This window comes from Cyprinodon variegatus, unplaced genomic scaffold, assembly GCF_000732505.1.
Source record: "Cyprinodon variegatus isolate N-32 unplaced genomic scaffold, C_variegatus-1.0 Scaffold12, whole genome shotgun sequence".
In the NCBI taxonomy this organism is placed as follows: Eukaryota; Metazoa; Chordata; class Actinopteri; order Cyprinodontiformes; family Cyprinodontidae; genus Cyprinodon; species Cyprinodon variegatus.
Genome location: NW_015150465.1, coordinates 1126671 through 1154596, shown reverse-complemented (window position 1 = coordinate 1154596; position 27926 = coordinate 1126671). Strand labels below are relative to the sequence as shown.

At 35.7% G+C, this 27926-nt stretch overlaps 1 protein-coding gene across 11 annotated transcripts in view; it reads right to left on the bottom strand.

The window, feature by feature from the left end:
- The window catches only part of LOC107089490 (calcium-activated potassium channel subunit alpha-1-like), a 135504-nt gene that overhangs the window by 8260 nt on the left and 99318 nt on the right, over nt 1-27926 (bottom strand). For 4 of the 11 annotated variants that reach the window (XM_015382353.1, XM_015382328.1, XM_015382336.1 and 1 more), the window contains 11 exons: nt 23142-23235; nt 17333-17456; nt 16822-17046; nt 14274-14466; nt 12405-12518; nt 12128-12220; nt 11084-11214; nt 7907-8101; nt 6214-6332; nt 4860-5081; nt 1079-1107 (listed from right to left, as the gene is read on the bottom strand). In XM_015382353.1, the coding sequence (XP_015237839.1) occupies nt 1079-1107; nt 4860-5081; nt 6214-6332; nt 7907-8101; nt 11084-11214; nt 12128-12220; nt 12405-12518; nt 14274-14466; nt 16822-17046; nt 17333-17456; nt 23142-23235 (1539 nt within the window). Of the gene's footprint in view, nt 1-1078; nt 1108-4115; nt 5082-6213; nt 6333-7906; nt 8102-11083; nt 11215-12127; nt 12221-12404; nt 12519-14273; nt 14467-16821; nt 17047-17332; nt 17457-23141; nt 23236-25949; nt 26283-27926 lie in introns of those variants that run through there. The other 7 variants (XM_015382383.1, XM_015382374.1, XM_015382345.1 and 4 more) reach the window with 4 other exon arrangements.

Here is a 27926-nt window from a genome sequence, read left to right as displayed (position 1 = left end):
AAAAACAGTAAAAAAAAAAAATTAAAAAAAAAAGAAAATCTTTTTTTAAAAACTGATACTTCAGAGCACAGACAGCTGATATCTGTTAAACTTTTCTTTGAAATTATTTCTTTATATGGACATCTAAAGAAAAATAATCAAACTCCCTCTTTCACTTATCAGTCAGATTCACAGTTGTGGCTTATGTAAAAAATCTCCTCCAGCTTTGCAATCTGTATGCGCCCAGGACTGCAGCAGCATTTCCCTGGACCTTTGGGGAGGTTACAGAAATTGTCACACAAATGTTCCAAAGCAGGTAGTTTGACAGAACAGCATAAGCTGGTTAGACACTCAGATTGTAGCAAATGCTAACCATATAACTCTGACGAAAACTGAACAATCACATGTCACTAAGTTTTGATTAATTCATACAAACAGGCAGGACAGTGAAAAGAAAATACACGATATTACAAAAATGTACTGTCACACCTCAAAAACTCATCTTTTCCAATAAATATGCAAGATTATCTTAATTTTTTTTTCTCCCCCGGTGGTTAGGGGGAGGGTCCAACTGGGCATGTGCATTATCAATCTCATCAATATTGTTTCTAATTGGGAAAAAAAAATACTTCTAATTGCTTCTAATTAATTCTAAATACTTCTAATTAATACTTTCTAATTGAATAAAAAAATACCCATCCTTTGTTGCAGCGGTCCCCAGTCTACCCTACTGAAATAAATGTGAGTTTTAAGATATTTTCATTCATTAAGATACACCATTTTGATTGGTTGGTTGAAAGGCATGCGTTTTCATTATTACTTACAGTAGTAGCAAAGTTATAGTGGTACACTTCATTTACATGTAAGCGCAAATATGTTTTGAATGATACACAATCAAACATCACATGTAATAATGCAAAGGGAATCAGGATTAAACCATTTACTTGCAATCACAAACTCCACAATAAATGTGAGATGTGCTGCATGTGTCATAGTAACCATGCACTCCTAATGCAGATTTAGTGGGCAAAATGTCAACAGTAACATGATTGTGCTCAGTGAATTATTGAACATCATGCAGAATCATTTATCTCCATACCTTGGCCAGCTCTATTGATCCTTGTTGCACTTCAGGAAAAGAAAGTAATAGACTATATGTAAATATAATATATTGTATGACATTGATATAAAGAATTTTATAATTTTTGCAACAAAAAGCAAAATGTTCATGTTAGAAGATTAAGGTTTACTTTTATCAAGCATCCAGCTAAAAAAGCTGGAATGAAACCCAATGTAGCACTTAGATAATATAGATATTATTCCACATCTACAGTACTTAGCAGATGATAAGATAAAAGAAAGATTTATCAGTATTCTTCTAAAAGGAGAAATTGAAAAGAATAGATGATTTTTAAGTTCCAAACTATAACATGAGATAAAAGGTTGTAGGTTTGGATGTGTAGGAAGAACAAAGGCAAAGCTCAAATAACGACAGCTCGAAAACCAGTATTGCTGTCTACATTGAACTCATCATTACTGACAGAGAGGAGGATGACCAAAAAACACAGATTTGTTTTTCAACTAACACCTTCTCGCTTGACTAAAATAAGAAGCTACTCAGGAAGATAAATCAAATTCTGGTACTTCAGAGTATAAGAGAAAATATAAAATACAAATATAAAAAAGATCACAAAATTAATAAGGAATTTTTTTTACAATGGGTACTGCATTGTAAGAAAATGAAGAACTTCCATTGACAATATCCACATTTTGCTTTATTTTGGTCCTGATCTCCAAACAGCACATTTTCATTGTTAGGGATCAAAGAAATTACTAGTGTAAGAGTAGCAATACTCTCACAAAAATATAAGTTACGGTAAGTAAAAGTTAAAACTTCTATTAGTTCTCTTTTTTCTAAAAGTTACTCAAGTAAATTTAGCTAGTTAATACCCACCTCTGACCAAAACGACACATTCTCAAAATTCTCTTGAACCTTTATATATTGAAAAAACAGATAACACTGCTGCTCATGACTTTGTTGCTTCTGCATTTATCATTTTATGTTTTTTATTCTGTTGTGTGTTATGAAATATGCTTTTTTCTTTTGTTTAAAGCAAACATTTTTCTTTCCCTCTGAGGTAGACATACCTCACAAAACAAGAAAACTTTAGCATCCTTTATTCCTTATGTGTAGTTTTTATTAAAATCCTTTCACATTTTTATTCTAAATGTGTAATTATTATGTTAAATATTATGTTTCAAGAGCCTGATTAGTTTTAATGCCTCAGAGTGCACCCGCACCTCCCACCCTTGGTGTCCTTCATGTGTGATGTGCAGGTACTGCTAGCAAACCGCTAACTAGAGTACTCAAAAATTGTACTTTAATAGGAGCAGCACTACTTCATCATATGTTTACTCAAGTAATTACTCAAGTAAGAGTAAAAAAGTATTTGGTAAAAATGCTACTCAAGTTCTGATAAACTCATCTACTGACTTGTAATGTAAATACTTTTTAATTGTCCCGAAAAGGGGAAAATAAATCTCTGCAGCCCTTTGCAGCCCTCTGCTGCCCTTGGGGAGCAGTGGGCTGCCACTGTGCGGCACCTGGGGAGCAGTCTGGGGTTAAGTGTGGCAGTCTGTTGGAGTGTGTACTTATGATGTAAAATTAAACAAAATATTAAATAATATGCAAATCCCGCTGTTTCAACGAATAATATATAACATATAACATACAGTGATTACACAATACAACATTTAGGTGGGATGAACACTTTCAAACACATTTTTTAAATAATAAAAGTTACTAAATAAATAGTTACAGTATGTAAGAATATGTTAAATGACAGTATTGTTTTTACTGTATTTTCACAGCAGGATCAGCAGTTGGAAAATAATTAAACCAGTAAACTTTGAGTAGTGAATATTTGTCTAGAACAAGCAAATACAATGGATGGAGTAGCCAGGAATTTTATACTACAAAGAGTAATGATACTTTATCATATTTTTACTCAAGTAAAAGTAAAAAGTACAACTCTGTAAAACTACTCCTAAAAGCATTTTTGTTTTCAATATAATAGAATAGAAAATCCCTTTATTGTCCCACAATGGGAAAATTCTGGTGTTTACAGTGTTATGATAATGATCATTGATGATGTGTGCCTGTTGTGTGTAAGAACTGATGTTTCCACAATAGTTAATCTAATTAAGACAGTTCTTCTGTTTGGATATAAAGTTATAGTCTTCATTCTGCACGTAGCAAAGATTTGGAAATGGAATGAGAGCGGTGTCCTTCAGCTAAGAACAAAGTGTTATATTTTGATAAGGCTGGAGCCATGGATGTCTACTCAACTGCTAACGTGTATGATGTAAAATATGATGATGTGGCAGACTGGAGATGTATAAAGTGCATTTTTAACTGTTAATCGGGGACACTTCCTGAGATGTGAGCCCGGAGGTGAGCAGCTGCCAGCAAAACGATTATAGCAGCAAACGATACTAGAAAAAATGTGAAAAGGTTACTAAAGTAAATGTAACTAGTAACAACCTACCTCTGATATAAATTTATACCACACTTTTAGTTGTAATTTTGGCTTATCTCATAAAATCCCAGCAAAATAGATCTTAGTTTGAGGCTGCAATTTGACAAACTATTGCAACACCCAGGAGTCGAGTTTTCAGGTTAAAGAAGATTTTATGAGCTAAGTTGTGGATGTCTTAGAAGTGCAATGATGGAATAAATCACTGCGGATATCTTGTCTCTTTTTAAATTCATTGACTCCAGACCTTCCTTTATTTTGGGCAAGAAGTGAAAAGCCCAATAAATCTTTTTTACTTCTGGTACTTGTCTTTGTAAGTGAAGTCAGTGCATTTACAACTTTGAAAAAAAAAAATAAACATAAAAAATAAACACTAAAATCTTGACATAGCTTTATTAACAACAAATTCTACTTTAAAGTAGTTGACACAATTAATATTTCAGAGTTTCAGGTTTGATTTCATGAAGATTTGACAATTTCATGGAAATAAGGAGGTATTATGGGGAAAAAAGCTATACAATATTTTTAGACAATATATAGATTTTTAAGACATGTCATTTTAAAGTGCAATTCAAGTACAATTCATTTTAAAATAGAAGTAAAACAAAAGTATGTTGTTTTTTTTTACGATAAGACGTGATAGATATAAGAAACGAGAAAAGGTTGTGATGGAAAATTTAACTCTTAAAAGCTGCACAAAAGCTAAGTAGCATAAGATGCAGAAACTGCAGGTTCAATGTCTGCATAATGGAAAATGAGAAAAATAACATTTATTAGACAAAATGCTCTGCTGACAACATACCTAAATTTGACCAAATTAGAAAAAATGACATCGTCTCAAACTGAAAAAAATAAGCTTTACAGCAGCTGCCTTTATAGGCAGATAGGATCACTACATACTCTATGCCATTTCACAAAGACATTATTTCTTTTGCAAAAAATTTTTAGATAAAATGTAATTGAAAAATTATTATTTTGAAAAGCAGAAAGCATGTGACATAAAGAATGAATACAATCAATTTACACACAAATGAGTGTAAATGGATCAGAAAAAATCTGATGGGGAAAAAAATCCAATGAAAATCTCGTAGTGCATGAAGAAATCAAGAAATACAGCTTGTTTCTAACTTTGACCGTGTAACAAGCCACTTCAATTCATAAGAAAATTACAAACACACAAAAGTACTTCATACAAGAGATGCATACATACACATTCAAACGGACATACAAACCGGATGCAGTTTCCTGTCTTTCTGAGGCTTGACGGAGGACACACAGGACAACACTGACTGCAGGCACTGATCACAGACATGGACAGGCAGACGGCTTTAGAGGGGAACATACTTTTGTTTGTCTCGTGAGTCCCTGCTTTTGACTCTGTTGGCGCGGTTGGTGGTTTGAATCGAGTGGACGGAGGAGCTCTTTTTGCTCGAAGAGTGCGAGGAGTGGGAAGAGTGGGAGAGACTGGTCCGTGATTGGCCGGCATTATGGTCAAACTGCATCAGGCAGAATATGAGGTCCGAGGGCACAAGCTCAAATGCGTACGGAGGATTGGTGATGACGTACCTGGAGAAGAAATTGACCAGATGTGAGGACAGATGTGAGGTGTGTTACAACCACAAATTTCTGTGTATTTCTATTGGGTTTTATCCAACACCAATGTACACACCGTTGTGAACTGAAAGAAAAAATAGATTTTTTTTTTTTTTTTCTTACAAATAAAAATCTGAAAGGAGTAGCTTTGTAATGTATTTATAATAAACCCCTTGGACTCTGATTCCCTTCAACATAATGTCTATAATCTCTAACAGCTTCTGCAGCTCTTAAAGGGACATCTTATTCACTTACAAAACATGGCCCCTCTGTAAATGAAAGCCATTATTGAATAAAAACCAAGAATGTGAATTTGACAATACCTCTATATCTCATAACAAACCCATATAGACCATTATAAAATATGATAGAGGTAGCATCAAGTTTTGGGATTGCTTTTATTTACCAGCAACATAATTAGGGAAGCTACTTTAGTTAAAAGTTCAGTGTAACATGGATGGAGCTATATACTGTATGGGCGCTACTGAATGACAACCTTTAAGAGGCTTCAAAAGATTAAGACTGAGACAAACAGTTCATCTTCCAGCAGGGTGTTTATAAAACAACATTTACCTAAATGGTTCAGATCAGAGGATATTCCTGTATTAGTCTGGTCCAATTTTTTTGGTAAGTATCTGAGGCAAAACTTGAAAACTGCTGTTCACAAGTGCTTCATCATATGTTTACTCAAGTAAAAGCAAAAAGAAGCCTTTAAAGAAATTAGTAACCTTGATCTACTAAACAAACAAGATATTTGAAGAAGAAAAAATACAGTTTCTGGTAAAGATTTACCCAAAAAGATCTGAAGCAAAATGTGTTCTACAGAGATACTTAGTCTAAATATACATTTATTCCACATTTTCAAGATTATATATTTGTATAAAACCTTTATCATCTTTTATTATTTTACATCCACGTCTTTTTTCTCCTTTGGGCAGAGAAACATAAAATCCCAATAAAATGTAGTGGAGTTTCTTTTAATAAAAAAGTGAAAAATGTATCTAAAATATTTAATGTTTCTGCAAGAGTTCAGTTAAAATTATAAAAACTAATTGTTTCTCTCTTCTTAATCTGAAGGGTCATTAAAGCTTTGGTGGCTACTCACCGTTTGGTACACTGATTTTGTGTGTTTAGATGTGCATCTCGTAAGCGATAGATCCCAAAGCATAACATATTGTACGTTTTCAAGGCTTTACAGAACAGGTCCCCATAACAGCCGCCATCCTGCAAGACAACAATAACATAAAGAAACAAAAGATTTAAGCAAAGAGAAAAATACCCTCCTGTCCTTTTATGCATTAAAATGTAATTTTGTTAAATTTTTAAGTTTGTTTTGAAGTTTTTATGAATTCACCTGCAAATATCTTTGAAAGCAGAGCAGCGCTAACCGTCTGCTTGAAGAGTTATATAAAGAAAACAGTTTATGAACAAGTACCAAATTTTTTATTTTTATTTTGCTAAAACTCTGGATCAAAGTTTCTGTTGAGCATAATAGAAAGAAACTCATAGCATGCTCTGTATGAGGGATTGCTGCACCATAAAAGGATCAGCACCATTGCTTTTGCAATGCTGTTGCAGGAAACAGACACTAGTGACGTGCCAACCTGCTGTATCAAAATAGGGGTGTGCCAGAGCAAAGTCTACTGTGACCTCCAATGCAAATGTCTGTTTTGGTCAGATCAGACTGGTAGTGGTGGATTAAGAAAAAAATTGTTAAGGTGCCCAAACAGAAACCAGTTCAGGATCAGTCTATACTAGTTCAGTATTTTCCGAAGAAATCACTGAAGATAGCTGCACTTGCTAACATATATAATGACATATTATTTAATTTATGTTCTCTAAACTGATCATTTATAGTTCTGCATAATATACATAATATTCAGTTGATTGATTAGCTGTTCTTTAATAGGACAGAAGAATCCTAGATAACTGGTTGAGATACATGATCTTCTGTTCTTCCCCAAAATACACAAAAATTATTTCTGAAAAAAACCCCACAAATTTTGTATTTGTCACCATATTGTTATTGTTGCTATACTGATGTGAATAATTAACTATAATATTTTTGTTGTCAGTTTAGGATTGATATACGAACAATGAGAATTTTGAATTAGTAACAAGTAAACAGAAATTAGGAAATTCCACTTGAGAGTCTCACTGCTGCCACTCTGTATTATAGGGAACTGCTTGTTCTGGATTTGATGAATTATGTCATCATGAGAACAGGAAATCACCTGGTGAGTGGCCACAGATTGGCCACCCCTTAGCTCCGCCCCTGGAGGCTAATTAAGCTATTTACCATTAAATAAATCACTTAAGTTAAAACCTGAAAAAGAGAGTAGAAAGTATCTTGTTTTCAAGGCTATGGGATTTGTGCTGCAGCACACATGTTTTTTCTTCCAACCTTGTAACCTTGTATCAGTGCATTTAATTAAATTTCTACCAAAAGACTAAAAATGAGTTATTAGAGCATTTTTCAGCATGATAATAAGACCAAAAATATGACAAAATCAACACAATACTGGTTCAAAAGACACAAAATCAACGTGTCCTTGCAAAACTCAGCCTTAATGTACAAAATCCTGTTAAAGATTAGGACCCCGAACAATTAATGACATTTGAAGTGTTGCAACCATGTAATGTAACAGCATAAATATCAAATCTGTACCTGGGTTACTCTTCAGTGTTGGGGGCACCATGTCACAACTGACCCTCTAAGCCTTCCACTGAAGGCTGGATGTGTAATATAAGCAGACAAAGATGGCCTTCACCCCAGAGTGACAGGACCGTTCACTTACCCCGAGGTCAGCAAAGGGCCCATCATATAGGGCCAGCTGTGCCACGCGACACCTGTCCCTGTTTGCCAGGGTCTGTGGAGTGCTGTAGCCACCACGTAATGCATTCTCCTCAGCCAGCAAACCCTCAAGCTCTGGAGTGGCACCACCTGTTACCAACGTCCGGATCAAGGTGAGGATATTATCATTGAAGTATGTCTGCAGGGATAAAGAAAGAAGATGGGGTGAATTCACAACTGAACCTTGTCAAGATTGTCTACATCTTGTCTTTAGGAAACTCTAAGAGAATCACTTAGAAAACATCCCTTTCTTTATTCCAGGTATTGCAGTTGTTCCCTTTCCAGTAAATTCTAGTTATTGGTTAGTTGATTTTAACAAGGGGAAATGTCTGCCCTTTTCTCCGCAGTGCAGTCCCTCATCTCCCCACGCTTGTATTCCGAAGTGACATCTCCCTCGGCTCCTGACAGCACTATTGACTAAGATGATGGATGAGGGCTGTCCATTAGGTTGCATTACCTTTGTCTACACTGGAGCACACTTGAAGGCAGCTTTGTCCTAACCTCACTCAAAATGAAAGGCAGACAAATGAAGCCATCAAACTCAGTGGAAGTTCCAGCCTTCTCATTTACCGTTTTAACTGGGATACTTTTATCTTTAGGTAAAATGGAGGAACCCCACTATCTCTTCTAATAAGAAATCAGATGTGCCTTTTCAAATCACATCATAACCTGTGGGTTTTAAATCCCATGTTCTAAAGTCCAAAGGTTTCTAGATGAGGTCAAAGGTCAGGAAGAATAAGTCATCGGGAAACCCCTTTTATTAGTAAAGAAATTGCATTTTATGCCCATGATTGTTGCTGTATCACCATAAACAGCTTACATTTTAAGGCTTTTACTAAATATTGACTCACATATTATTTAAATGTTGTTAAAGGAGAAAAAAGAGGTTGGTAGTTTTCATTCAAGCAGCATTTATGAATCCTTGTAATGGAGAACGGCTACATTATAAATCCTCTGTCTCGTCTGGTAAGACAAAGGATTTGACAAAGTACTTAAAACCCAAGGGGATAGTTGGCGGTGTTTAACATACATCTTTTCAATGTTCCAGAAAATTCTCATACATGCATTTTTGAATAATCTTAAACCTGACGGAGACTTGCCTTTTCCCAAAAAAACCTAACACTGGAAAACAGCTTCTAAGAGTCAGTTAGAAAAGCTACTAACCACTTGCCTACCTTTGTAGATCTGCTAGCACACTACCTTTGTGAAGTAAAGAAAAAAAAAAACACAAATAAATTGGAGGAATAGATTTTAAATGTATTTTTCCATCGCCACATCCTAAAGCATGAAGAACAAATATTTGGATATTTTTTATTCATTTGTTCCTTTAATGTCATCATATTGTGTGTGGTTAAAGTCAGATGTAAAATAGATCAAATATGTGGGGAAAAAAGCCTTTTCTCTCTGAAATTGTTAATGTTGCAAAATACAGAAATGGTTGAATCCATCTGTTTCATATTCAATAAATTTAACATTGCAGTTATTATCAGTTAAATATGACAATTATCGGTTTAAAGCAAATGAAGATATGAAGTTTAATTCCTTTAAAGAGGAGTATCCACCAAGAAGCAAATTTTGCTCCAAATTGAGATTTACACTTAGAGCTAAAACTCGCACATGATCTGGATCACATGCAAATTAATTTTTATGAATTGTTCCTTGGCATGAGGCACAACTCTGGTAAATAAAAAAAAAAGCTCCATAAAATTTGTTCATAAGTTTGATACTGCTAACAAACAAGAACGTTCCCTTTTGTTTTGTTTTTGTCTTTGGTAAAATACCTCTGGACATTTTTGAGTCCAATGCTGAGGCTGTCAAATCTCACTGCTGCCACCCTCTGGTTTAGTGGGGAACTGCAAGTCCAGCCAAATATCCCTATCTCACAATTTTAGAGAATATTTTAAAGATTCCTTTATACAGATTTTGACCTTGATCATCACCAAAATTTGACGGATTGTCCCTTGGCGTGAGGGACACATCTGATAAAAATCGCATTAGAATTTGTCTACAAATTCAAGTTACAATGACAGGAAAAATCTCCTAAGAACATAACATCCTGTTGGGAGGTAAAAATTATCCAAATTTGCTGAGAAAGAATTTACTTATAAAGATTTCTGAATAATAGCACAATATATTTTGCTGAGAACCTTTATACAGGTAGAGATCAGGCAGATGCTGGGCTAAAACCAGCTTCCTTCCCTTTTGTTTTGATATGACTACCTGATAATTTGGCTGCTAAAACATTCTCTTTGTTATTTCTATACACTGAGTAAATTTAAGTTGTACACCTGCTTTATAGACCAGAGAGTATGCCCTTAACTAGTGTTCAAGCTATTTGAAACATGAGCCACAAATAGAATAAAAGAACTCACCTTTTTCTTTTTTTCCCTATTTTTTAAACAAAAGTTTGAAAAGGAGTTAACTTTCTTGATCTTCTCAGCAAAATGTAAATTACTCCATCGATTCATGCAAAACTTTTGCAGTAAAATAAATAGTTCGTTTCAAGGAATAGGTATCCATAACTCACTGTAGATCCAAAACATAAAAAGGGCAGAAAAACCTTCTGAAAACTTTGTTTTTTAAAATATTGCATATTTGTATATCGCATATTATGTTGGAAGTAAAAGAAGTGTCAAATTTGCTCATTGCATACAATCGCATACAATCAATGGCGGGGCCAAAAATGGCCCCTGTCCCATAGTTTGGACACCCCTACTCTATATCTTGCACTTATTACTGGCTAATATACCGGTAAAAGCATTTTGCTGCACCTGGCTCAAATCTGTACCACTTGGCTGTCATTTAAACCAGAAATGACAACAGGTTAACATAGACAGACAGACATTGCAACAGGGAGCTTTAGTGAGAACGACATTATTGAGTTTTCTACTGTCAAAATTAGGTTGAATTTCACTTTGATTTGAAAAAATGACATTTGTTTTAACAATGAAATACTTAGAAATTACAAATCGTTGCCATTTTCCAGTTTTAAAATTCAAGTTCCCTGTTCAAATTACCTTTTTGTAAATTCTTTACTGCAGTTTTGCTACTAATCTGTATCATATAGTCACTTTTATCGCCTGTAAACAGTTTTGTTTTTTCTTTTTTTTTTGTGACTTACCGCACTCATTAAGGAGTCAAGCACACTGACTGCAAATGCTGTCCCACATGCAAAAGGCTGAGTGAGGTATAACTCTGTGTCTGGATCGTCGTCATCGTCTTGGTCCAGAAACTGAACGTTTGAGTCATTAACTGTTAGGAGGGTGGAAAAGAAAATGACGAATTATTCATATTCTGTTTGATTGCTTGCCTTACAATAAACAGAGATCTTATATAAAGGTTTTAGGCTTAAAAAGACGTGGGTCAAGCATGTCCTTGAATTGCATTAAAGGGAAGGCAAAAAGCAGAGTGATTGTGCAAAACAGGCAGTAGTTGCAGGTATGGTCTGTATTAGGAATATTCTTCTGTTTCAATTAAATGTTTTTTTCTAAATTTATTAAAAAAATTAACTTGAATAAGTCTGTGTTTGATATTTATACACAGCCATACCACAGCATGCATATTCTCAAAGTTTGAGGCCAAAATTCAAAGCCCTCCTTTAGGTCAGTATCAGTAAAACCAATATGCCATTGTTTGTCTTGTAAATCCAAGACAGAACTTCCAATTACTCCTACTCGCATGTCAGGTCAAATAAAAGTAAGCGGTTGCCCCAGAACCTTCTTTAAAGACGTCCTTGAGCACAAAAGAACACATGCAGTGGCTGGATGAAAGTAATGATGTAAAAATTTAGTCGGAAAACTGCTCCCTCTGTGAGGACAGAAAAAAATGCGAGTCTTATGGACAGAGCTGGGATGAAAGAACGGCACGGGCCAGAGAATGTGATCCCGAAGAAGATGCAACAAAAACAGCCACAAGGACTTCTAAAGGGATCAAAGACCCTGTAATCCTTGGAAAAAAAAATAAAAGGGAGCTATTTCACTTAGAGATGGGGGGGTCAGGGAGCAAAACAAGACAGGCAATTTCAACCAGAACCAAAACTCTGCTCAAAGTGATGCCATGGAAATGGACTAGCTTCTTGTGCAGCAAAGAGAAATCAAAAGAAAAAAGCTGATATGGAGGCAGCAGCAGTTGCAACACTGCAGTACAGGACGGAGGCGCTTCTTACCCAGCTCAGTTATCATTTGTATGCTGGTCCCACTGCTTTTATCCTGACTGAATGAAATCACAGGCACTTTTTTGCCTTGCTTTGCTAATGGTGCTGGACAGGTGTTGAGGGAAAAACAGTTACTGGCACAAGTCAAACACAAACACATTTTTAGGACTGTTAACCACTCATTAACCAGTTAGCAAACATTGGTTATTTATTTTTCAGTAGTACTGTACAGAAACATGTGGTTATAGAGCTACCATGCCATTCATTAAAAATTCAGCAGCAATCATACCAAGCTCTGTTATGATAGGAATATTTCCTCCAGTTGTAACGGAGGTCTGCCGCACTAATCCGTGGACCGGGCTGTTCTCAGGAGAGGATCGGTCCATCCCAGGAGGCGTGAAGCCTTAATAACAACACAAAGAACAGGAAACAGATCTATTAATGGAGCATTTGGTGCTTATATACATCAGTGTATACAATGAGGTAGTATCAGTAGAAATACTACAATGTTTTTTGTTTTTATAACCAATTCCCTGCCTTGAAAGTAATATTGTAGCATGACAAGAGAATGCATTTTATCACAGCAACACTTTTCAGTGCATTGGTAGTTAAAGATCAGTGTAAAGTCAATCTAATTAATGAAATATGTTAAATGCAACCTTATGCAACTTTAATCAACCTTGTATGCAGACTTGGCTTTATTTGTGCTCTAAATGTTTGTTTCCGTCAGAAAAATTCAGGTTTTACAGTCTATACTCCAGTTAGCAATTACTCAACCAGTTTAATCAGACAATATTGGCAATAACGGAATAATCATGAATACTCTGGTTAAATATTTCATCCCTATTGAAAGGTTGTCATCTATTTTTAGTTTGGACTTTGCTTTTTTAAATACATGAAGGTAGAGAGAGCACAATATGAACCAATAAAGTATTTAATTTTTTTTTTTTTTTGCAATCCCAGCAATAATTTAAAACTACTTTTATTTATCTTCCTACTTTTATCTTTCTGGCCTAGTCTTCCATAAACCTATCACCAAACTATAACACCTATCTCTCGAGTAAAACCTGGTTAATTGCTTTACAGATTGCACCATGGTTTAAATTTTTCTCAACAGCCTATCTTTGTGATGCTGTTTGTTCACCAGCATCTTCTATCTTTTCACTAATATAAGCTGCTGTACTCATTACTAACACATGAAGTTATTTATTAAAGTAAAACTGGCTAATATGATATGCGCTCTGAACGAAAAATACATAAAACCATGTATCATTTCCTTTCACTTTACATTCATGTGCAACTTTGTATTGGGCTATCCTATAATATCCTAATAAATTAAATGAAAATTGTGGTTGTAATATGACAAATTATCACAAAATCAAACAGCACAGTATAAATCCTGTGAACTAAGTTCAGTGTTGCTGTATTCATGTAAGGGACCAATATTAGTCCATATATAATATATGTGGTATAGTTCATTTTGTTCCCCTTAGACTGTGTGCCCGCAGAGCCAGAATAAAACATGTACATTGAGGAGCCATGAAATAGAAAACAAATGATGCAAGATTGAATTCAGATTGACTTGACATTTCATGGTTTCCTCAGACTGACAAGTAAGCACATTAAATCAGTGATGTTATATGTATAATACATGGCCGATATTTTGACATCCATCACTTACTGCTGACTAAGGCAAATGTGAGGTTATACATGCAGTAGACGGATAAGGAAATTGTCAGGTTTATTTTTTTCTATTAAGGTCAAAAGGTTTCTAAAAGCATTTTTCCTAAAGCTAAACAATGCCTACATTATGGGGGATACTACGCAAATGCTCTGGGGGTCTTTTTTTTCTTTAGAAACCCCTAAGATGTAATATTAATGTGTTAAATATATATTGTGTATAAAGCAGCCCTAGTAACTGAAAAATAAAACTGTAAATGTCAGGCAAAGGTTTCTGTGGCAGTGATGTGCATGTTGCCACCACTGAGGTTTGTGAGGTAACCGGTTGTTACAGTAACCTGAGGAAGAGTCAGTAAGGTTTACTGTCAAACGCAGCGACAACAGGTCAGCCATGCAGCGTGCAGTGAGCAAATATTTTCTGTGCCGGGGCCCTGTCCCTCCCAGGCGAGACACTGAACTATGATAGGGCACTCCTTACCTTGAGAATTGGCCTGCAGGACCCCGATGCTGTCATCAAACAGCATGGATTTGATGTTAAGTGACGCCAGGATGCACTCTTTGTCCTGCAGGGATGCATCGTCAATATTGTTCTGATTGGCTGACAGGATGACACACATGTCGCAGAGGTTGATGTTGACAGCCCTCAGATCAGCCCTGCTCAATGGTGTGCCCTTTAAGAAGGAGAGATTAATATTTGTTACTTAAATAATGTGATATGACAGATAGAATTCTCAAATTAGACTTTTCTCCTAAAAATATCTTCCAATACATACTGTTATAAGGTGGTAGTATGGTGAGCCAATTTAGACTGTGTTGATATTTATATATTTTAATTATCCTATCCTGAATATTCATCCTTGTCAACTGGGAAATGACAAATTTAGATGCCTAATATCTGACTCATATTAAGATAACCTTTTGTTCTATACAATGAAATAGTAATATGTTTGTCTGTGTTAACCTGTTTGTCTGTTTCATTTTAAATATGAACATATACACCAGATAGCTCTAATATACAATTTCAAATGAATAAAAAAACAACTGTAAATGCTTGAAATTTCATAATTAATTTGCCTAATAACTAATAACAGCATTATTGCAAATAACTAATAAGAAAATTCACTTAGAGTTTGAAAATTTGACATATGCTAAAATAAATATATACGGTAATAAAAATATATAATAAAATGAAAAATACTTTCAGAGGTTGATGATTTTGTTGATGGGGTTGCTAGTTCTCTGCATACTGCCTAAGAAAACTCAACTCTTTTGAAAAAGAAAAACTTAAAAAATTGAAAGCTGGCTCCTTGGTTTAATGCAGAGCTGTGCACTCTGAAGCAAAATGCTAGGAAACTGGAGAGAAAAAATAGTTTACCGCTGTATAAGAGGACTCTTTACAAAGCAAGGGCAGTATATTTCTCCTCATTATTAGAGAAGAATAAGAGTAATCCTAGCTATCTTTTTAATAGTTGCTAACCTCACCCACAGCCATAGCTCTGTTGAACCATCCCACCTGTTCTTAGCAGTAATGATTTTATAAGAATCTTTGTAAATAAGGTTAATGTTTTTAAAAATAAGACCATTAGCACTCCTCTAACTATGATTCGTTTGGTAGGACATATCCCAGTAGGCAGTGCAAGGATTTGGGTCAAAACTGTCTGTCATTTAGAACTTTTTATATCATTACCCTGAAAAAAAATCTTTTTAAAGAAATGCAAACTCCACTCACAATGCTACCCCCACATTTTCCTGTCAAAAAAGTGTTTGTGAACCAAGCCATACTTTTGGAATTTCATCCATCCATCTTAAATAACTTTTCCTTCTAAAAAGGTCTGTGAATCCTTTTGGGAAGGGTGTTAAAAAACAAAAATAAGGGTTTGGGTTAGGTGGTGGGTCCCCTCCATGCAGTAAAAAGGGAGACTGGATGGTGTGGTACAACTTAAGAGGGATTACACTTTAATCTTAAGGAGAAACAGAGTTTAGCTGATTGTAGAACCACGGCTTCAAGAGGAGATTGCTGACTGCCTCCTACAGGTCCACAAAGCATGTTAGGCAAACTCCCATTAAACCACAGCAAAAACCACACCGCTCCTGCTGAAGCCAAGGTTGTACATTCCGCTATGGTTCTCGACAGGAAAAAGAAGGCATGCCTTCTTTAGGAAGGTTCATGTCTCAAGTGGCGAAGTTCAAGTATTTTGGGGTCCTGTTTACGAGTAAGGAGAGAATGGACCAGAGATTGGGGCAACTCTCACTACAATGCAGATGCTGCACGAGTTTGTTGTAATGAAGAGAATTTACCGGTCTGTCTGTGTTCCAATCCTCACCTGTGGTCATTGAATTTGGATTCATGATCAAAAGAATGAGATACAGGATACAGGTGGCTGAAATTAACTTTCTTCGCAGGGTTGCCCGGCAGTCCCTTAGAAATAGGGTGAGGAGTTTGGTCATCTGAGTAAGGCTCATAGTAGAGCTATTTCTCCTCCCCATTAAAAGGAGTCAATTGCCTCATACTGTAGACGCCTCCCTCGGGAGGTATTTCAGGCACATTTGACCTGTCAGAAACTCAGGCAACGGCCCAAGACCTGCTAGAGGTGGTGTTTGGGGAGAGGAAGGTCTGGGAGTCTCTGCTGAGACTGCTTCCCTGCAACTCAGTCCCAGATGAGTGATAGACACCAAGTAGAATTAATGGTTTCTAACATATATTCAACTTATTCTCGCTGTCCTCTGAATAAAGGTGAATGTTGCAAAACGACAAAATGTCATCCATATGTCTAAAATTTGCTTTTAAACAGGATGTAATATATCTTTATATTGAAAAAGGAAGTTTTATGCACTTTTAATTCTCTTCAAGCACCATCATTTTATTAAAAACTTATTTCAAGGAAAAATTTCAGTATTTGAAAGAATCTCCAACGATTTTCTGGCCTAAATATTTGTGAAGTATTACAGCAAGCATGTTAATAAGAACAAAATACATCTTTATATTGTAAATGACCAAGCAAACGCAGAATTTTGACAATATTTACCGGCAGGATGGACACTTTTGGGAAGTTGTGTAGTGTTTCCCACTCCCGTTTCAGATATTCAAGGGATCCCACAAACACGATGTGCTTCAACTCGTGGTAGTGGAAGTTGCTTGCTCTCAGGGGCATCACAAAGTTTCGGAGACCAATCAGTGCCGATTTTACATCCCCAAAGATGCACACAACCACATGTCCGCTCAGAACAGTCATAGCTGCTTCGCTGCGAGTCTTAAAGGGAACAAAAAGAGTTGGGAAAATGTTATACGTGACACAGTCATGACACATATTTCTCAATAAATGCTGGATGTTTGTTCTTTTTACAAAAACTGCTCCACATGTATTAGTGCAGGAACTTTACAGGACCTGTGTATACTGTAGCAAATAACATGTCGAAAAGCCCGTTACAGACAATTTAAGTGACTTGTCAAACTTTGATGGTGCTTTATAACACCAATCTTTCATAGGGTAGAGTTCAGGACAAAAGATGTGTTTTAAAGGAAGTTGCAGGACCCACCAGGATGACCTTCTCAATGTCTTTAGATGGGCACCAGTGAAACATCCCCGTGGAGTCGTATTTTTTTATGTTCTCATCCATGGTCTCGCCCTGCTCATTGCCTGGGATAAGGAGCGGGTCGTGTCTAATTGAAGCAGAAGGTTAGAGGGACCAAAACATCAAGAGATTAATACCATGAGAGGGTTTAGATTTAAGGCCACAGTTATTTCAAATAAAAAATGAAAATAAAATACATCAGTTGTACTTGAAATAGATTGCATTTTCTAGTTATCCCTGCTCTGCATTCATTGCTGTCAAAGGCCATCTGCAGACATGTCAACAAAACTGCCCTGTCATCAAGCAGAGTGACATCAGCAGCAGCAACCACGCGGAAGGAGACGGCAGCAACAAAACCAAGATGACTGGCATGAGCAAGGAGATGCAATTACGCCCCCTTACTGCATAACGCTTCAGAAGAAAGTAAGCTGCATGGTAAAAGCTTTAACAGACCAGATTTTAAATATTTCAGCAATTTGCCGAACCGCATTTGCTTTCCAAACTGAGGGGTATTAATGTTTAAACAGACCATGAGGGCTATATGAAGAAACTTCCCAGAGCAAGGTGGTTTAGTTTCAATCTATGTTCTACACTGGCTGCAGGTCTATGGGCATGGAAAACATGTGGTTGGACTACACTTGTTTTGATTGATGAAAAAAAGAAACAAGGTGACTACCTTCACTAAATCTTTGATTTTCCTAACATGTTATTTAAAATATTCAAATGATTCTTCAAAAAAAGGCCCTTTCAGTAATAATGTTTTTGGCCACGTCTTCGGTAGAGCAAAAAAAAAAAAAGTATCTTTGACCATTTCTCTTGTTTCTTTATACAACCTTTGTCAATAGCATTGTGTAAAGTGAACAATTTTAAGTGAATTCCACCTTGTTATGAAATAAAACAATGTTTCAACATCCCCCACTATACTGGTGAAGATTTTCAGTCATCCAGGTCATTGTCATTTCAAAAAAGTAAACAAAAAAACAACCTTACTACAGTACATCCCCTACTACTTTTGCCATCAGTGATGTTTAAAAATTTGTAACATGTTAAGATAGTTGTTATAATATTGTAAGCTATTTCTATTTTTTTAAGCTTTTCTTCGTAAGATTATGCTACAATAAAAGATACTCCTAATGTTTGAAAAGTTGAGTTAGTTTTTTCCACTTGTAACTGATGCTATACTATAGTAGCTAACTAGTACCATGATATCTTTAAAGGTATTGTGGAGAATTTTTTAAAAGACACTCCTCCAATTTAAAAAAAACAAAAATGCACACGCAACAGCATGCACCAGCCCATTTCTCCTTGTGCACGCCCTGCTTAAAACGTACTGTTCTCATAGCTCATACAAGCTTACTACGTCCACATACAGAGGGGACTATATAGTGGACTTTATAGCAAACTCAGTTAACTGACTGTTTGGACAGATAATCAATGATGATCCACCGAAAATAAAAGATTGTCCTCTATACCTTTAAGGTCCTGCTAAAACCCTGCTATCTTATCCAGGTGAACATTAGCCTTTCATTTCAGGATACCTACAGAAACCATGTCCTGTCAAAGTTGCTCACATTACAGATCTATGAGATAGATTTATTTTGTCAGATTCAGACCAATGCTAAATTTATGTTTAAAAAAATTCAGACAGCAGCCCTCTGTCTTTACTGTACTAAAACCTTTAAAACACTTCAAGTGACATATCCTTAAAAGGAGCATGTCTTAAATCCAAGTGAGTGCACTAAAAGAATGCCATCTAAAATAACATGTTAAGTATGTATGAAAGTGTCAGCTGAAACCAGCATCCCTCAGGCTGTGAGAGACTGAAGCCAAAAAACTTGCTTTGGGCTCATATACCCCGAGGCAAGAGCTAGATGTCCTTTCTGCAGCAGATGTAGCTGGGGAAGGAAAGATATTTTCTGTCACTAGCTACCACTCAGTCAGTTAGTTTTCAATTTGACAATGCACTAAGAATTTATGAGTGGAAAAATGCAGTACTTTTAGAAAGAGCCAATAATTGTCTCATATTATATATTATAGATATAGCATCGTAATGATAACATATTGTTTGCACATGATACGTTCAGATAGTTTTTTAGCATATGCCACAAAGTTAGGAAATACACGACTTTCTTAATTTAAGGTTACATTATTTTAATGTTGATGTTAATTGATCTATGTCCCAATATCTCTTTACACTCTTTCTAAACAGATACTTCTATTGAAATGAGACTTATGTTGTCTTTGTCATGCAGGCAATTAATATATTTTCATCAATTTATGACTGCATGATAGAGGCTTTTATCAGATTTTCTTTAAATGCACCTGAGGCCTTTAAAATGGATCCAGAGGCTAATAAGTAGGTATTGTTGTCTGCCCAATATCACAGTTTAGAGAGGGCATAAAAGAAAAATACATTCCTGTTAAAACCAAACATATTTGTAGTAAAAGCACAAAATATTCACAGATGCTACACTATTATACCTCGTGAACTTCATTTCAAAAATGCTTGATTATTGCATTTGCCCATTTTCAAAAATTTATTTTTGCAAGGTCAAGTTTTAGCCTCCTCATCTGAGCAAAGTCTACTTTTTAACGGTTCTTCAAGGCTTTTCAGTGCAAATCTAATTGTTCTATATTTTACAAGCTAAAGGAAAAGTTAGTTTTTCACAAATAAGCATGTATCTGAGTAGAAGAGCTAGCAAAAAAAGAAAATTGAATAGCTACTGATATCAAATTTATATGACATGTTAAATACTCATGTCTGAATACCTTTACAATATTTATATTTGCACAAAAGCCAAGCTTGAAGCAATTTCTTGTTGTTTATATTAACTCTATTTATTTGTAGTGGTTGACATTTATACTTTTATTGGTGGAAAATTGAAAATCACAGAGCGCTTTTAAGTATTAGGGAGCATTAGGTTGTTTTTCTCCATGTTTAAATGATTAAACATGGACAACTAGTTAGAATTGCTCCTAGATGTACCATACTTTACCCTAGAAAATATAGTTAACAGGTTAATTTAATCCAGTTAAAGTTAAAATTGTACAACGATATTTGGCTCCCGTATTTAAACTGCCAAAGGATTATATAAATTTGTAGTGTTACACTTCATTATTTATTTTCTTCATAATAATAATAATCATTACTATTATTTTTTTTATATTTCTAGGGGTTTGTGGAAGGATTTTCTTTACATTTCTGTATTTAATTATTGTAACTAACTGAACTTCCTGTCTCCCTCCTTCAAATGCAGAGCTAACAGCTCGATGTTTAGGAAAAGATGGCATTGAAATGTGGAGCTATTATCCACATCATAAATGGATTTTTAGACCAATGATTATTTTACCATTTTCTTGACTTGGAGCCCAGGTGAATAAATCTACTAGTTGGTTGGGTGATGCCTTGGTCCAATTACTACTGTTTGGATAATGGTTTTATGATCCCAAAAAGCTTGTTTTCCATCATTCCAACAGACATGCTTTGACCTATCTTTTGGTTTCTAGTTTTTTCACTTTGCATAATCATTAAAACAATTAGTCGTTTTAGCTTTAAACAAGTAATTAAAGTTTAGATTTTGTGAAAACCAGATAAGAACATAAATGAAATAGTTAAATGGTATAAAATTGGGATAAATTGATGAAATGATTCAGCAGCAATAAATCTCCATCCATTTCTCAGTCTATATATGATCAAATCAGCTTAATCTGACCCTAAATGTAAATCTTTATAGCAGTGAAAGCACTTAGAGGTTTTACACCTTGGTTAAATATTTCATCAAAAGTCAAATGTTGAGCACTCACTCAATGGAGCTGCTGTCGCTTTAGTTTGTCCTTGCAGTGATGACTGTTGAAGCTGAGCTCTGCCAGGATAGCTATCGCTCACCGTCAGCCATGACGGCCTGTCACTGTCCGACACTGCCAATTGCTGCGGCAGTGCAGTGGCAGACATGACGTGTATGTCAAGACGCTTCGATGTGACCAAACACGTTTTGACATGCCGCAGTTAGATGTGTCTTATGACCCATCAAAGAGGCTGTGCAAGGGGTGTTAATTTCAGTGAGGTCATCACTGCAAAGCTCCAGAAGTAACACGTTAGTGTGCTAGATGTGGAGGCGATTCTTTCTCACTGAAATAACTGTAGGTCGTTTGTGTTGCTGCAAATGTTTTTGCTTACTATGTTAATCTTAAACGTACAAATTTGGTAATTAAATATTATTGCACTGGAATAACAAACACTGGATTCCATAAGTCAAAAGCACAAGAGTGTTGAAGAGAAAACAAATGTGAGAGGCAGAGCAGTCCAGACTAAGACTGAATTGATCATCTGTAGCAGGATTTGAGATTTAGATGCTCTCTAGCCAATCATAATCTTTTAGTTGTTCTACTTTAAAAAGTGGGAAGATAAATTCTGTCTCATTGTGAAATATTGGTTAAAACATAAAACAATAATAAATGCACTTAAATCTGGTTGTACTTGGAAATACATAAATGCAAAATAAAAAAATCTAAGTTGTCTAAATGGATTTGCTTGAAACTTTATACACATGATTTATTTTTTTCCTTCTAAATCTTACACAAGCACTGACGGCTTTAAAAGTCTTTGAAAAACCTCCCGTCATGTATACTGACAAAGGGTTGCTTCAAAAACTCACAGCCAATCTGTTGATCATTACTTATTTACAAGGGCCTTGAGGCTCCAAGTCCTATAAAAACACATTTGATACAGTATATACTCAGATGTTTTTTTTTCAGCACTTGTTACAATGAGGTATCCCTTAGGCCACCGCAGCAAATCCCTCTCCAGCGTGTCGAGAGCCGAGGCTGAATGGAATAACACATCCACCTGTATTGCTGTGATTAACTTGGTGAGTAGATGGATCAGTTTGGTGTGTTCACATTTGGCTGATGGCTGTAGTGCTCAAGCAGCCCATTTTTTGTTTGTTTTTGTTTATTTTTTTAGCTAAAAAATCTGGAAATACCCTGCAGCGGTTAAACAGCACCACTTTGAAGCAAATCAAATAGGGGAGAAACACCCACCCTAAAATACCTGAGGCCTACGATCAAAGGAAATGCTAACCAATACATATAAATAATTTTATTTATTATAGAACAAAGTCATTTTTCTAACCTTTGTTTTATCACCTATCTGCACCTCTTATGTTAAAAATAGAAACATGTGGACTTAGTTTTAAAAATGTCAACCATATGGCAGCAGTCATATTCGTCAATGCTAACATAAAGTGATCTGTCAGGTTTGATAAAAAGTCATCTGCGCCTCAGTATCATCAGGCTGCAGGTCCCTCATGCTTCCTTATAACATGGCACTTAATGACAATGAGTGCTACTATTATCATTCTGGTAATGGGCTCTTGTTGAATAACAGCGTTATCGTGAGTCAAGATCAATAAGCGCTGGTTTAATTTCATGAGACTAGATAAAAGCAAGGTAGCATTTGAATTCGCCTTTCGTTTGGATGATACATATCATCTGTGGCCTTACGTGCCGAAAAGACCTCGGAGGGATCCGACAATAGATGAATAGCCTTGGGCTATCCATCCTTTAGAGCCTCTCTCCCTGCTAGGTGCTGTCATTAGTGCCAGACCTGTTTAAGTGCTAGAGTTTCTGGGTGTCACATGAAACCATGTGGCATTTGCAAGTCTGACATGTTTTGTTTTTTTTGTGTGTGGAAAAAATAGGTTAAGGGGTTGGGCTGGAGGTCAGGGTGGGTCACAGAGGATGTTCTTCTATATGTTCTCCACCAGTTTCTTACCTCGTAATCTTAGGTGAGGAGTTTGGAGAATTTCTCATTCCTCCATTACGCTGCTTCTTTTTGGGTGATAAAGCTGTCTGTTGGTCCTCCTCGACTGAAACAAAGTGTAAAGGTATGAGCTGGAACTCAGTCAGTATCAAATGAGGAGATGAAACAGGTTGGTAAGTTTAAAGAGACAGTACACACACAGGCTGCATAGGACAGACAGGTGGAAAGGACAGACAATGCAGACAGGGAACTATGGTACATGGTTTTATGGATTTGTTTAAAGATGCAAACATGCAGTATTTCCATCATGCTGATGGCTAAAGTTTAGTCTGTAACCAGAAAACAGCTAAAATCGAGATTTAAAAAAAATGTAATATAACAATATGACAGAGGGGTAATGAGATCATTTGGTAATAAAATGCCACAATATTTATCTTTATCCCTTTATAGGGCAAGTTACCGTTTTTGATCACTTGCATCCCCCTTACAGATGGAGTCACCCCATCCCTCAGTGAGGTCTAGAAGCACAAGATCTATATCCAGCCAATCAGCAAAGATACTGCTACATGGCTGCACATCTTATTTTGTCATTTGACCAACTAGATGAGCCTTGAATAATTTATTACCTATTGTAAATTAAGTTGAAAAAAGTTAACAATGAAGAAAATGGTAAGAGAAAAAGTTTAATAGATAAATACAAATTAAAAAGTAAAGTTAAATAGCTAATAAGCTATGCTAAAAAAGTTTAAAATGTTAGCGCGTTCATCAGCATTAAGGTTATTTTTCTTTCACTCTCTGAGTGTTTTTCATGAATTTCTTATAGAAGCACTTTTTATTTTTCTTGAAAGTGTCCGTTTCTTGTTATTACACTGACATAAACTTTTGCCATTAAAACATACATATTTTTAATGTTCAAAATGTAATAACGTCTTCCTGGATGCCAATAACACTCTTGGCTTGAATTTTTTATTTTCAAAGTATGTCCCTGAGTGTACTATAAAGGGTTAAGTGTTATCACCAGGAAAATCCTATCAAAATGGGTCCAGAAGTAGAGCTGGAGTGTTTCTGTCATGTGATGGAGATAAGACTCAAAGATACTTCACCGTATATATATACCTGTATTTTGGTAGCATTTTTTATTTGGTAAAAACATAAATAGATAAATAAAATACCTGTGCCAATAAAACTGAAATACTTTAACACATTTTGAGAACTAAGGAATCTTTACTCTTTAAAAAAGTCAAAACAGACCCTTTTATGTTTAGTTTAGAATGAGACAAGAATAAAAAATATGGGCTTGTCAGACCCCAAAGTAGTGTTATTGAATTTTTTCAAAATACAGCTGTGAATGATGAAACTATTTATCGCTTTTTGAACAGCAAAACATAAGAAGTTTTAATTTTGAACATGAAGCTAAAATATTTTCCTGTTTTGTTGCCAGGACTAAATTTTAATGCTGCATTTATAGCTCCATAATTATTTACTTGTAAACATACTGCGTTTAGTTAATCTCTTATTAATAATATTTAGCTCATTATCTTGAAAGAAAATAGCAATATGAATATTTTAATCATCCTGTTTTGAGTATAATTTGCATTAATGATTGACATGATTAAAACATCTAGTTGATGTTTGGTTTGTTTAAAGTGTTTAGATATAGTTGCTTTTTTTTATCTGAATTTTTAAAAATCAATAATTACTGTTGGTTTTATAAAAAATGTTGTACCTAGGTCAAATCTATTTTTTTAGTTATAGGCTTTTTCAGTCCTATAACTATCATGGGCAAAATTCTCCATTTATTTTCTCTTTATTTTGCTCTTTTAAAAAAGATGAATGTCTTATAATAAAGTTTTTTTTATGGTTAAAAGGCTTCATTGATAAAAAGGCATTCTTTTACAGTGTTGACAGATGGCTTATTTATAATATACCTTTTACTTTATGGTCCTATTAAACAAAAATCAGCAATTATTAAGCATCCTGCACTACAGTAGATGATGAGGCAGACAGTAATGAATCTCCCTTAAATTTCAAGTGTTCATTTGTCTTTGGATTGGTGCCCTTGGCTCATGTAATTAGGTTGGCCCTTGTGCCAGGGAGATTTATGCACAGTGGAAATGCCCCTTGGACAAAGTCTTTATCACTCCACCAAACCATGCCGAGCTCTTCATTGAGGCAGACGGATATGTTTCTACCACAGGTCGAGTAATCCTGCAAATATTTTTTCACAAGGTAATATCACAGCTAAGGTGGCAGCTAAGGTGGGCACAAGTCATCAGGAAAATAAACAGGAGGAACAAGAGTAGCAGTTTCACTGATAGAGTTTTAACAGGCATCATTAAGGGGGAATGGCTTGTTACAGGTTGTTAAAGGTGCACTCGGGTGTCTTTTTAGTGATGTTTCAAGCTGTGAGTATTTTTTTCCACCTATTTTTTTTTAATATATTTTAAAACAAAGATAGAAACTAAGTGCTTTCATTAAAATTGATAAAGTTCTAAAGATTGCACTTATCTGCAAATAAACACATGGTTTCTAGCACTGATAGCCTGTCTAAGACTGACACCATAATGGAAAAAGTGGAAGTAGAAGGGGCCTCCAGTGGAGAGGGACGCTCCAACACTCGGGACCCTTAACATCTTTGCTCGGCCTATTCAATATTTAATGTTTCGCAGCTGACAGCTGCTCAGGCTGGGTCATTAGCAAAGAATGCTTCACATGCAGCCACTCCAGCCTGGCAAGCACATGCTTCAGTGGTATTGTTGTTGAACACAGGCCTGCCAAACACAGCACGGGTGGGAGGGAGGTGGGGTAGTTGGCTCTTACGCTTCATCTGACTGTGAGTGGTGATACTGGGGTGACCGTGGTGGTATCTGTACTTCACAGGCAGGCTTCGCGCCCGCTGAAGTCGACGTGTCTCCTCTGCCACCCCTGGCAGCTGGCCGACCTGGGCCAGGTCTCTAGAGCCCACAAGGCTCAGTTTCAGGGCAGAAGGCTTGCTGAGGGCCAGCAGGCTTCCCTTGCGGTTGTTTACCAACGGGATGGGACCAGCAGCATCTCTGTGGGGGGCCCTACAGACCATGCTGGCTGAAACATGGTTCACTTTAACTGATTTGTATTGATAAGGTGGTGGCCGGATTACAGGGCTGCTTTTTACTGCTAAATGAAGAGGAGTCAGAATCAACAGCTGTATGATGAATCTGCTAATCTCATAACATCTCATAAATAAACAGATAAGTAATTCAGAAACATCTAATAAGTCATAGGTTTTTGTTTTTAGTAAATGCTCTATTCACAGCAATACCCATAAATAAAATGCAGTGCACTGTAGTGCCATAAGTAGTCACATAATTACAAAGCCAACTCAGCCTATGAGTGATTTAATCTATAAAAAATACAGCACAGATTCCAGAGTATAAGACTGCAAACCTTCAAAAATATTGTCGCCCACATTAACTGACAGGGTAGGCAAGGAGAGCATTAATCAGAGGCAGTGAGTGCCAGTCCTGATTAGTTTGTGACAAGCCATCCATGCAAAACAACAATTATAAGAAAAATATGGTGAAATTAGAATAAATCTTAACCTTTTTTTTTATCCATCTGCTAAAAGGTATGTACTGTATTTTGAAAAACCAACACTATAGCTTGCCTTGAACACATCATCCCCACAGTGAAACACGGGGGTGGGTGCATCTTGTTGTGGGGCTGCTTTTTCTCAAATCATGCAATAATTTTAAATAAAAATCCACAGTTTTGTTTTTTATCCTATCTAAATGACACTGAGCTGTTTTGGAAAGAAGAAAATTAAAACATTTCAATATCTACATATTTAAATAATATCTATATCTAATAGAAATATCTTCTAAAAAAAACTGTGCAGCTGGATTTGATTCCAAACATTGATTCAGGAAGCTAAATACAACTATTCCGATTTTCATACAGAAAAAAATTATTATTTTCCTTCTGTATTAAACACAACGAACACAGATTATCAAATCCAATCTGGGTCAAAATAATGTACCAGAAAGAAAACTTTAAGGGACTTTAAGGTAGGGCTTGATTCAAACTAACTTCAACCTTCTATGTATTTGTGCTAATAAAAGAAATTAATAATTTAAGACCAATCTCTAGTTTGGGTAGGTAACTCATTCTGGCACAAGAATGCTAATATCTGAATAATTTAACAAAAACTCATTTTTATTTAACGCCACTTAACCAGCTCGTATTGCCACCAATGAAATGTTCTTTTTGACATTTACTTTGACAGTTATTATTATAAACATGAATTAATAAACCTGCTTTCAGGTGCTTTGGTGATTGTTGTGCCAGAAAAAGGAGGATGTGACACTGTGAATTATAACAGGCGGAGCTGATAAAAGGAGGTAAAACTAGTGGAGATAAAAGAGAGAGAAGAGGAATGCTTATTTAAGTTAAGTGTCTGGGAGCTAAAACTAGAGAAGAGAGATGATTATTCCAACAGTCAGCTGTCTAGCAGATTATCCTCCCTGTTTCAGACCTCTAGTATATATCTGCCTCATGTCAAACATGAGCAGCACTTCTTCAGGACAACACAATGTGGCAGATTTGCTGCACAGATCCTTTTAAAGTGAAGTGGATGACACTTGCCTGATGGCTAAATGAGAAATTGCAAAATATTACATCAACTTTTACAAGTATTTTATTTTTCTAACTAATGCCAGTGGGCTTATTTCCAGAAATAAACTGTCATTTTAAGGATTATACATGTTTTTTTTAAATACTTTTATTACATTTACAAATGATAAGTGATTTAATGTTTCCACA